The sequence below is a fragment of the Gigantopelta aegis genome, chromosome 2 (assembly GCF_016097555.1).
Source record: "Gigantopelta aegis isolate Gae_Host chromosome 2, Gae_host_genome, whole genome shotgun sequence".
In the NCBI taxonomy this organism is placed as follows: domain Eukaryota; kingdom Metazoa; phylum Mollusca; class Gastropoda; order Neomphalida; family Peltospiridae; genus Gigantopelta; species Gigantopelta aegis.
The window spans coordinates 30,377,086-30,390,209 of NC_054700.1; the positions used below are offsets into that span (position 1 = coordinate 30,377,086).

The window sequence follows — 13,124 nt, forward strand, 5'->3', positions numbered from 1 at the left end:
TCGTGACATCTCCACTAGCATGCTCGTGACATCTCCACTAGCACGCTCGTGACATGCCGGCCACTGCATCACAACTAGCACGCTCGTGACATGCCGGCCACTGCATCGCCACTAGCACGCTCGTGACATGCCGGCCACTGCATCGCCACTAGCACGCTCGTGACATGCCGGCCACTGCATCTCCACTAGCACGCTCGTGACATGCCGGCCACTGCATCACCAGTAGCACGCTCGTGACATGTTGGCCGCTGCATCACCACTAGCACGCTCGTGACATGTTGGCCGATGCATCTCCACTAGCACGCTCGTGACATCTCCACTAGCACGCTCGTGACATGCCGGCCACTGCATCGCCACTAGCACGCTCGTGACATGCCGGCCACTGCATCGCCACTAGCACGCTCGTGACATGCCGGCCACTGCATCACCACTAGCATACTCGTGACATGCTGCATCACCACTAGCATGCTCGTGACATGGCAGCCACTGCATCAACACTAGCATGCTCGTGACATGCCGGCCACTGCATCACCAGTTTGCTATTACAACTAAAACAACAGAAAAGCTGAGTTATTTCAGCAGATACAGATGACTACTGATTGCCTGTGTGCACTGCATCACCACTAGTATGCTCGTGTCATTCCGGCCGCTGTATCACCACTAGCATGCTCGTGACATGTTGGCCGCTGCATCACCACTAGCATGCTCGTGACATGCCGCCTGCTGCATCAACACTAGCATGCTCGTGACATGTTGGCCGCTGCATCAACACTAGCATGCTCGTGACATGCCGCCTGCTGCATCAACACTAGCATGCTCGTGACATGTTGGCCGCTGCATCACCACTAGCATGCTCGTGACATGTTGGCCGATGCATCTCCACTAGCATGCTCGTGACATGCCGGCCGCTGCATCACCACTAGCACGCTCGTGACATGCCGGCCGCTGCATCACCACTAGCACGCTCGTGACATGCCGGCCGCTGCATCACCACTAGCACGCTCGTGACATGCCGGCCGCTGCATCACCACTAGCACGCTCGTGACATGCCGGCCGCTGCATCACCACTAGCACGCTCGTGACATGCCGGCCGCTGCATCACCACTAGCACGCTCGTGACATGCCGGCCGCTGCATCACCACTAGCACGCTCGTGACATGCCGGCCGCTGCATCACCACTAGCACGCTCGTGACATGTTGGCCGCTGCATCACCACTAGCACGCTCGTGACATGTTGGCCGATGCATCTCCACTAGCATGCTCGTGACATCTCCACTAGCACGCTCGTGACATGCCGGCCACTGCATCACCACTAGCACGCTCGTGACATGCCGGCCACTGCATCGCCACTAGCACGCTCATGACATGCCGGCCACTGCATCGCCACTAGCACACTCGTGACATGCCGGCCGCTGCATCACCACTAGCACGCTCGTGACATGCCGGCCGCTGCATCACCACTAGCACGCTCGTGACATGTTGGCCGCTGCATCACCACTAGCACGCTCGTGACATGTTGGCCGATGCATCTCCACTAGCACGCTCGTGACATCTCCACTAGCACGCTCGTGACATGCCGGCCACTGCATCGCCACTAGCACGCTCGTGACATGCCGGCCACTGCATCGCCACTAGCACGCTCGTGACATGCCGGCCACTGCATCGCCACTAGCACGCTCGTGACATGCCGGCCACTGCATCGCCACTAGCACGCTCGTGACATGCCGGCCACTGCATCACCACTAGCATACTCGTGACATGCTGCATCACCACTAGCATGCTCGTGACATGGCAGCCACTGCATCAACACTAGCATGCTCGTGACATGCCGGCCACTGCATCACCACTAGCATGCTCGTGACATGCCGGCCGCTGCATCACCACTAGCATGCTCGTGACATGCCGGCCACTGCATCACCACTAGCATGCTCGTGACATGGCAGCCACTGCATCAACACTAGCATGCTCATAACATGCCGGCCACTGCATCAACACTAGCATGCTCATGACATGCCGGCCGGCCGGCTGCCCCAAAGATCACTTCATTCATAATATCACTTTGTCATCTTAACCTTGCTCACTCATCAAGCATCTAGTACATCATGGGAGAATTGATTTTCCTCAAGACGTAAAATCGAAAACACTCTGCTCAAAGCAGGTTCTGCTAGCAAATTGCATTTGCAAGCTATGTGTCAATTTTAACTGTTAAATGTTCTATGGTCGAGCTTCCTGGCGGAATCAACCATTGTTGAGAGTTCCCTGTTAGAATTAAATGTCCTCCGTGCAGATGAGAAGCTGGCTGCATGGATTCATCGGTTTTCCAGTGAACTTCTCTGGATGAATAAACTTCCTACTGGTTCTACACCAAACTGTTTTACTTGAGACAAACAGCCTGTGGAGCTCCCTGCTGGAATCAAATGTGTTCCAGTAGCTCCCTGCCAAAGTCAAATGTTCTCATGTGGAGCTCCCTGCTGGAATCAAATGTGTTCCAGTAGCTCCGTGCCAAAGTCAAAGTGTTCTCCTGTGGGCTCCCTGCTGGAATCAAATGTGTTCCAGTAGCTCCGTGCCAAAGTCAAAGTGTTCTCCTGTGGAGCTCCCTGCTGGAATCAAATGTGTTCCAGTAGCTCCCTGCCAAAGTCAAATGTTCTCATGTGGAGCTCACTTCTGGAATCAAATGTGTTCCAGTAGCTCCCTGACAAAGTCAAATGTTCTCCTGTGGAGCTCCCTGCTGGAATCAAATGTGTTCCAGTAGCTCCCTGACAAAGTCAAGTGTTCTCCTGTGGAGCTCCCTGCTGTACTCAACTGTGAAATGTTCCCCAAGCAAGCTTTCCATTGTAGTCTCCAGTGAAGGAAGGAAATGTTTTATTTAATGATGCACTCAACACATTTTATTTACGGTTATATGGCATCAGACATATGGTTACGGACCACACAGATATTGAAGGAGGAAACCCGCTGTTGTCACTTCATGGGCTACTCTTTTCGATTGGCAGCAAGGGATCTTTTATATACACCATCCCATAGACAGGATAGCACATACCATGGCCTTTGATGTACCAGTTGTGCAGTCTCCAATGAGTTCCCTGTTGGACTCAAATATTATCAAGTGGAATATGCAACTGTGAGTCCAAGGGGGAAAATGTCACCTCTAAGAGGTTCAAATACATAAAATACAGTTACACATGTATGCATTTATTTGCAGAAGGGATATCTTTAAGTGTTTTCAGTTTACATCAATTACTCCATAACCTTTCCCATTTCTCTTCAGTCTCACAAGTGGACAGGGTACCCACATGTCTAATACTCTTGTAGCTGGCAATGTTCATTAACATATCTAATGCCCGGTGTTATCCATTTAAGTGGCCATTATCACCTTGCCCAATGGTCATTATAGCAATAGGTGGTTTTACAACGTGTAAACAGTTTGGCTAATCGACACCTACAGGCCATCTTTTGTGTTGTGGCAGTCGTCCAAGAAACTGACAAAATTACACCGGCCTCAGTGGTGTCGTGGTTAATTCATCGGACACAAGGCTGGTAGGTTTAGGGTTCGCAGCCTGGTACCAGCTCCTACTCAGAGTGAGTTTTAATGGCTCAGTGGGTAGATGTATGACCAATTACACTCTCTTCTCTTTCACTAAGCACTAACAACTAACACACTGTTGTGGACAGGCAGCCCAGATAGCTGTGTATGCCAAGGACAGCATGCTTGAACCTTAATTGGATATAAGCACAAAAATAAGATGAAATCAAATCAACAGTGCAGACACAAGTCCTTTTTGGCTAGTGGTGACTATGAGGTTTGGCAAAAAAAAAAAAAAAAAAAAAAGAAGTCTATATTTCAAAACTATCAGTACATCAGTTCAGCTTCAAGTTGTGTTACTTATCTATCCAAAAGAAGGAAGAAACAGCATGAGAAAGAACAGGTATTGCTATCGGGCAACATGGTTGTAACACCAAGGTTCCAAGAGCAAGATTCCATCCAAAATGGCCACTGAAAACAAGAATCACCACACCTGCACTTTATGTACACTCAGACCGGCCTCGGTGGCATCGTGGTTAGGCCATCGGTCAACAGGCTGGTAGGTACTGGGTTCGGATCCCATTCGAGACATGGGATTTTAAATCCAGATACCGACTCCAAACCCTGTGTGAGTGCTCAATGGGTAGGTGTAAACCACTTGCACCGACCAGTGATCCATAACTGGTTCAACAAAGGCCATGGTTTGTGCTATCCTGCCTGTGAGAAGCGCAAATAAAAGATCCCTTGCTGCTAATCGGAAAGATTAGCCCATGGAGTGGTGACAAACCCGCTGAAAATCTGTGTGGTCCTTAACCATATGTCTGACGCCATATAACCGTAAATAAAATGTTTGGAGTGCATCGTTAAATAAAACATTTCTTTCTTTATGTACACTCACTGTACTGTGTGTAGTTTTGTTTCTGGTGATTTTGTCTATTTATGCATCAATAAAATAGTTGCAACTGAACAACAACTTCGTCAGGGCTTCTACAATTTGTACAAAATCCACTAGCCATGGGATCAGTAATTTAAAAAATTTACTAGCCACTATTAAAAATCCACTAGCCCTACTTTACTTTTAAGTCAATACAATTTTACTATAGTAATAATCAGATATGTCGCCCAAAGAGGGAGACAGTTTAAAACATTAAGATTTGGGAGGTACATGTAGGAGTGTGGCCAGGATATTCATATTTGTAAAATTGACTTAAATGCAGCATTTGACAATATTTTTTTTCACTAGCCGTCGGGCATGGTAATAGTAGTTATTTAGTAGCCCAACATTGAATATCACTAGCCACGGGAGTGGAACTACCATAATCTAGAAGCCCCTGTGTTTGTTGTAAATTTTGTGACTCTAATTTATATAATTTGCATTACATGTCCTATCACGACAAGTGAATGTCAAGATTCATTGGTGGCTGGCTGTGCCAGATTCCCTAGTGAACAATGAAAAAATTACAAATTGATATAAAACATGACATTCTCATCAGTTTTCTCTTCAGTGGCTATGTTGATTTCATTCCCGCATGATATCCGTGGCATCACACGGTTTCATAGTTTATAAACAATCATTGTCAAACAGGTTCTGCTAGAGTGTGTGAACTCACCGCCACTCCAATGTAAAAATTTGGAACATTCTGTGATAACTTTTATTGTGGGTATTACAACTATGTCCATACAGGCTTAATTTGAGGGTATCTAATAAAAACCAAACAGATCATAAGTTCCCCCTACTACATGGTTGTGGGTTTTAAATCTTTTGAAATTGGTCACTGCATTGCATGTACTTTGACAAAATTTAAACAGGACGTTTCTTGCTATAATCTGTCTAAAAATTATAAAAAGGTGCCCAATAATTTCTAAGGTTTTTAAGGCACATTATTTTACCCTTCGTACCCTTTGGCAGAAATACTATCATATATATAAATTACATCAGAATAAATACCCAAATCAGATTGTCCTCTTTGACAGGGAATTAAAATGCTTTGGAAATAAAGCACTGGGGTATAGCTGTGGTTAGGGTGTCACGACACACTGATGTATCAATGTATCGCAATACTACTGCTGACGATATGATACACGACAGTAGTGACCAGGTTAACATAGCTGCATTCAGTCTGAAAACTTATTAAATTTTACACGAACAAAAGTTTTTAAAATGTATTTATTGAATGAGAATGGGAATAACTACATATATGTTGTATGTAATCAATGCGCATGTTACTTCTGGTTTTACTGTTGCAAAGAACCATTTTACCGTCTTCGCTTTGCATCACTGGTAAAACTGCATCAATGTCCGCAAATGGTCAAATAAACATGGTTCTCCCTCCAAGTAAAAGGAGCGTCTAGGAAGTGAAATAATACCACTAAAGAGGGGAGAACTGGTGCTCTTGAAATACAGATATATATTTTTTTCAGTTTGCACAAGATACGAAATTAGCATTTTTAGCCCTGATTATGTTAACAATTCGTTGCAGCCCTGTTTGCACACACATAGTTTTTGCCAACATGAATCAACCCAAAAGCAAAAATCTACCGGTGGACTAGCTTTCTCTACTCATGTTACATTTGTACACAGTTCGAGTCCAGATATTTTGAGTTTTATTACCATGAAGTTGTGAACCATTATTTTAATGTGATGGGTTGAGAAATTCTGAATATTGCTACTTACCAAATACCACATCATTGGCCATTTTGGGTCATTAAAATTAGAATGCCTTTTCACCCGTTTTTTAGCGACTTGCTGCTCCAACCACCTAACCTGAAAAATAAAACAACAGTATTAATATACTGCATTACACATGAGGGCTGACTAGGAAGTGAATAAGTTAAGACAATAAAACTTTGCCTATAGTGAGTTCAACACTTTAAACAGATTTAAAAGTTGGAGCGGACAATGCTTCCACTGCTTTAATTGAAAAATAAATTAATCAGCCAGTGTATTTAGTTCAGATACACTGGATAACTTTCTAAATGTTTAACTTAATACAATATATGAAGTACTTATATAATGAACTGCAAGGCACCAGGAACATCGGTTCATTATAGCAGTAGTTCGTTGTACATATTTGCGCAAATTAGCCGTTATCATTCAGGAAGTCGACCATTTTGGAATTTTCAAATTTAAACACCATAAACACAAGAATTAGTGGGGTGTTTTTTTAAGTATTTCATTTATTAACACCAACAGAAGCAAATAAGATACAAATAAGATAACTATTATGATCAGTCCGTTGTACATACAATCATTTACACTGTAATTCACAATCTACCAAAATTTGGGTTTGTTTTAACAGTTAATTCACTATACATAGTTCATTCTATACATTAAAATGTGTGAATACTATACAGAGGGAAAACAATGGGACTTTACAATCAGTTTGTTCTAACTGGTAGTTTGTTGTAAGCATGTTCATTCTAACAGGACTTTACTGTATGTTGAACTTACTATATATGTTAATTATAAACTATTGAAAAATACCAATTTAAAAAAAAAACCTATTTAATTAATAATCAGCGGTTATTACCAGACTGTGTTTCGGTATCATCAATACCATATGTTAAGAATAAAAATTGTATTATTCGAGCCTCTGGAGAGCATAAAACATTATTTTTATTCCTAACAGTTATATGATATTGATGATACCAAAACATATGAGGGTAATAATCTATTTATCATTTATTCTCAAGCTAAATACATCTTTTTTGTAAACATTGCACTTAACTATAATTCCAGTAAACTATTACTTAATATTCAAATGATGTATGAATATATGACACAGTGACTTTTTACCCAAAAAAAACCCGAAACTTGTGCACAAAATATTTTGTTTTTGTTTTCAGAACGTTGAACGGCTTTCAATGTAAAATTGCAGTTGAACCTTTTTTGTTTGATAATTATGACGAATGCATACATCAATTCTGAATAATTTCTGTAGTGTGTTTGCTTATAAGTCAATAAAATTAGAGCTATGACCTGATTAAATTTAAAATATACATCTAATTCAATGCAAGTTATCAAATTCTGAAAGTATGTGGTCTGAAAAATATCACATACTTTTATTACATTGAAAAAAGTCTGTTTTGTTTAACGACACCACTAGAGGACATTGGTTTATTAAACATCGGCTGTTGGATGTCAAATATTTGGTAATTCTGACATACAATCTTATAGAGGAAACCTGCTGTATTTTTATATTAGTAGCAAAGGATCTTTTATATGTACTTTCCCATAGACAGGAAAGCATAAACCACAGCCTTTGACCAGTTGTGGTGCACTGTATGGAATGTGAAAAACACCCAAATGGATCCAGTGATTTAATACATGTATATAATCTATAATTATCATATACAAATAGTCGTGGGTGGCTTTAGGCAGTGACAGAATTAAGGAGAATGTTTTACTAGTCCAACGGACAAATACATCTAGAAATTTAAAACAATGTACTTGTCTACTAATATTTTCACTTGTCCATATAATGGTTTGTTTTCTTCAAATACAAGGACGATGTTTTTGATTGCTTAAAATAAAACTGCATTTAACATTTTCGCTTGTCCACCACCAAGTTGCATTTTGCTTGTCCAATAGATTTTCACTTGTCAGGACAAATGGACAAGTGCTTATTTCGAACACTGTTAGGGTGGCTGCATGGGGCCCTGGCCAAGTCACTGGTCTCCACAGAGGTTTGTATGTAACAGAAAGATTTTTTTAAGTTTTAGCTAACTGAACTACATGTACATATGTAAAAAGTACATATGTAAAAACCAGAGTTCAACTTCTTTCTTCAGAATGTATAATGTATTTGCTAAAATGTGGGTCGGGAGTGGAAGTAGGTCCATAAAGTGAAAGCACATCTAAGAGTTACTGTACACTACCAGCACTGGTAATAATATACATCACACAGGAAGTTTCCTACGGTGATCACCTTTGGTAACAAAGAAGAAAACAAAATAGTTTAAACAATTAGTTCCAGGACAGCACAATTCAAGTGGGAAAAAAATGTTTATGGAATTTTTGAACACTTTTTTTTGTCAAGAGTATTTGTGTCCAAACAGTTTTAATAAACTAAGGGTGTCAACACACATACAAGAGCATTAAATATCACACAATTCTAGCAATCAGAAGAATTCTTTACAAAGCACACAACTGCTTGTGATTTCAGTCACATAACATGGCAACATTACGCAGCCATATGGAAAGATGTTTTCAATCAATGCAGTCATTGCCGTATGTGCTAAAAACAATGACATTCTGCATACCACATTTCCCCCCAACATGAATTAATGGTATTAATACTACAGAAACATTTGGAAAATGAAACCTTAGGGCACAAACACATTTTTATCAAAATATTATATTGCTTGTACATGTAATATTAGTAACTGCTGAATATGCAGGATAAAGTACATTCAAAACATGCTGCCTCAATCACGTGCTAATTTCTCTTCCAGGTCAATTCTTCTTGTGGACTTGTTCTTTTCATTAGGAATAAGGAAGGAAAGAAGGAAATGTTTTATTTAATGACGCACTCAGCACATTTTATTTACGGTTATATGGTGTCAGACGTATGGTTAAGGACCACACAGATATTGAGAGAGGAAACCCACTGTCGCCACTTCATGGGCTACTCTTTTCGATTAGCAGCAAGGGATCTTTTATATGCACCATCCCATAGACAGGATAGCACATACCATGGCATTTGATGTACTAGTCGTGGTGCACTGGCTGGAGCGAGAAATAGCGCAATGGGCCCACTGACGGGGATCGATCCCAAAGCGACCACACATCAAGCGAGCACTGTACCACTGGGCTCCACCTCGCCCCTCATTAGGAATAGAATAAAATTTTGTGATCGATCAGCAGTTTGCATAAACGAGTCAATGATCAGTTAATAATCAATAAAGATGAACATCTTTTCCTTTAATGGGGGGGGGGGGGGGCTGGACGTAGCTCACTGGTACAGCACTCGCCTGATGCACGATTGATCTAGGATCGATTCTCATTAGTGGGCCCATTGGGCTATTTCTCATTTCAGCCAGTGCAGCGCGACTGATCTATCAAAGGCTATGGTGTGTGTTATCCTGTCTATGGGATGGTGCATATAAAAGACCCCTGGCTACTAATGGGAAAATGTAGTGGGTTTCCTCTCTAAGACTGTCAAAATTACCAAATGTTTGACATCCAATAGCTGATGATTAATAAATCAGTGTGCTCTAGTGGTGTCAATAAACAAAACAAACTTTGTTCTTTTTATTAGTATTAGGAATAGAATAAAATTTTGATCAATCAGCAGTTTCCATAAACGAGACAATGATCAATTAATAATCAATACAGATGAACAATCTGCTCTCTTTTAACATGTCACGCATATTTGCTGCAGTTGAAGAATTCTGATTTACTAGCAACATGTACTACATGTGTTTATTAACCCAGCAGGCACTCATAATGAGGGCAATAAAATCATAGTTCCTCACTGAGAAATTATCATCCATCAATACATGTAGGTGTAACGTACAATATTATTGGATGATTTGGCCCTTCCAAACCAAAGACTTTGTTGGTACTAAATACAACTTTAGCACGATTTGGCAAACATACACAATGATGTCACAAAGTTTAAAGTGTTTGCATTTATGTCTCTCAGTTTTTAAATGTTAACATTTTGTTCGTTATCGTGTTGCGATTCGCCATGCAAGTTTCAGATATCTCTACACAATTTTAAAACATTAAACAGTAGATGTTAATTAATTTTCAATATTACAGAAATATATTGCTAATTAAGATTTTGAAAACAAAATGTTCCCCATTAAATTTGTAATAAAATGTATATAGAAGTCTGATTTTTTGTTGTTATCATTTATCTGTGAACATGCATAAAATACAAACTTATAGCATGTGTGGATAGTGAAAAAAAAACAATTAGAGAAAACAATAGGTGCAGTAATAAATAAAATAACAAACTTACTACCAGTTATTATCAAGTTTATGTCCCTGCGAAATAATTTTCATTTATCACAAGCATAAGCTAGGGACATAAATTTGATAATAGATCAGGTCAGGTCATAGGTTTTAACATGCACATTCAGAATTCAGAACAAGCTGACGTCTGTCATGGACACAGGTGTTGACTCCCCCCCACCCCTCCCCAGCTCCTCCATCCAGGTCAGGTGGGAGATGGGGTTATTTTGATAACAACTTGTCTATAATCCTTTATATACTACTCAAAAGAATTTAAGGGTCAAAAATTTATAACCAAATAAGTTTCAGAGTGTATTAGATTGATGATGTAAACTACACCAAAAATTTAATTTATTGTTCCATATTTACAAAAAAACACAAATAAACGTCACTGTATACAAGAAAGTCACATGACATGCTGTCAAAGTTGAAGGTTGTCAAACATGAATTTTACACATTAGAACATTCGTTTAATAGTGTGTGAATCCACCCCTGGCGCGAATACACTCGACACATCGTTGCCTCATGCTGTTGATCAGACGTCTGAAGAACTCTTGGGGAATGGCCTGCCACTCTGCCATAAGAAGTTGACCCAGATCATGAAGGTTGGCCGGAGGGGCATGGTTATCCCGAACTCTCCTGCCTAATTCGTCCCAGGCGTGCTCTATTGGGGCCAAGTCAGGCGAATATGCTGGCCAATCCATCCTGGCGATACCTTGTTGTCTGAGAAAGTCCGTTACCACCCTGGCGCGGTGGGGTCTGGCATTGTCATCCTGCAGAACTGCCCTGTCGCCAATCTGCTGAAGGCCTGGGAGAACCAACGGCCGGATAATCTCATTCAGATAGCGGATTCCATTCAGATTGCCATCCACCACATAGAGGGGGGTCCTGTGGTGGATAGAGATGCCGCCCCACACCATGACGCTGCCACCACCGAACCGGTGATGTTGTCTAACGTTAACGTCAGCGAAGCGCTCCCCAGGACGTCTGTAGACACGAACCCGACCGTCGTTGAACTGGAGACTAAACCTGGACTCATCAGTGAACATCACTCGACCCCACTGAACATGTTGCCACCGCAGATGAAGTGTGCACCAGTGACGTCTGGCCGTTCTGTGACGTGGTAGGAGTGGTGGTCGAACAGCCTGGCGACGGAAGCATAGATTATTGGCTCTCAGACGATTGCGTATGGTTTGATCAGACACTCGAGTTCCAGTCGCAGTCCGCAGATTGTCACGTAATCGGCGTGCAGTGGTTGTGCGTTGACGTAGAGCCATATTGGTGATGTAGCGGTCCTCTCTATTTGTAGTGCTTCGGGGTCTTCCCGAACGTGGACGATTTCGAACAGAATTCGTTGCTTGGTACCGTTGCCACAGTCGGCCAACGACACTCTGACTGACACCAAGTCTCAGAGCAACATTTCTTTGCGTATTGCCATCCTGAAGCCAAGCAATAGCCCTTCCTCGATCTTCGATAGTCAGTTGACGTCGTACCATTGTCGAATTTGGAGTGTGCACCGTACACGAACGCAAGCTCCAATTATACGGAAATTCAGCATTGGGAACATGGAATACACATGCAAAGCGTGCAAATGAAGCGCTTTGTGAAAAAGCAAGTTATGGGCACTTAGCAGACCTTTCGCTTTCGCCCTAATTTACGTGCAAATGTAAGCATGTTTTCGCCATTAGAACTAGTCGACAGTGTCAATGACAGTGGATTTTAATTCATTTATGGGTTACTTAGACCCACTTTCGTCAAAATGGAACAATACCATGCGTGACATTATGGTCTAGCTAATATAATTGACATTCAGAAAATAATGTCGAAAATATCGTCTGACCCTTAAATTCTTTTGAGTAGTATATAATGCCATTCAATTATAGTTCAAACTTATTTAGACCTCTGCAAGCCCAGGTTTCAACTTTGACCTTTTGGGAGGATGGGTGGATGATGATGATGAAGATGATGATTCCATCTGATGGTGGTCATCATATGTATGCTATGACTTGCTGACAATGTCTCATCGGCCTCGGTGCCACAGTGGTTAAGCCATCAGACTACAGAGGTGTAGGTACAGAGTTCGCAGCCCGATATACCGGCTCCAACCCAGAGCGAGTTCTTAAAGGTTCTATGGGTAGGTGTAAGGCCACTACACCCTCTTCTTTCTCACTAACCAATAACCAACTAACCATTAACACACTGTCCTGGACAGACAGCCCAGATAGCTGAGGTATGTGCCTGGGACAGCGTGCTTGAACCTTGATTGGATATAAGCAAGAAAATAAGTTGAAATGAATAAAGAATGACAATGTCTCTATGTACACACAGGATCGGGACGTAGCCCAGTAGTACAGTACTCGCTCGATGTGCCGTCGGTGTGGGATCCATCCCCGTCGGTGGGCCCATTGAGCTATTTCTCGTTCCAGCCAGTGCACCACGACTGGTATATCAAAGGCAGTGGTATGTACTACCCTGTCTGTGTGATGGTGCACATAAAATATCCCTTGCTGCTAATCAAAAGAGTAGCCCATGAAGTGGCGACAGCGGGTTTCCTCTCTCATTATCTGTGTGGTTCTTCACCATATGTTTGACGCCGTATAACCATACATAAAATGTGTCGAGTACGTCGTTAAATGAAAT

General features: G+C 42.0%; 1 protein-coding gene across 2 annotated transcripts in view; it reads right to left on the bottom strand.

Annotated features, from left to right (window-relative positions):
• Nucleotides 1-13,124, bottom strand: part of LOC121383612 (furin-like protease kpc-1) — a 187,387-nt gene that overhangs the window by 123,686 nt on the left and 50,577 nt on the right. For both annotated transcript variants that reach the window (XM_041513706.1, XM_041513711.1), the window contains exon 3: nt 6,198-6,287. In XM_041513706.1, the coding sequence (XP_041369640.1) occupies nt 6,198-6,287 (90 nt within the window). The remainder of the gene's footprint in view (nt 1-6,197; nt 6,288-13,124) is intronic.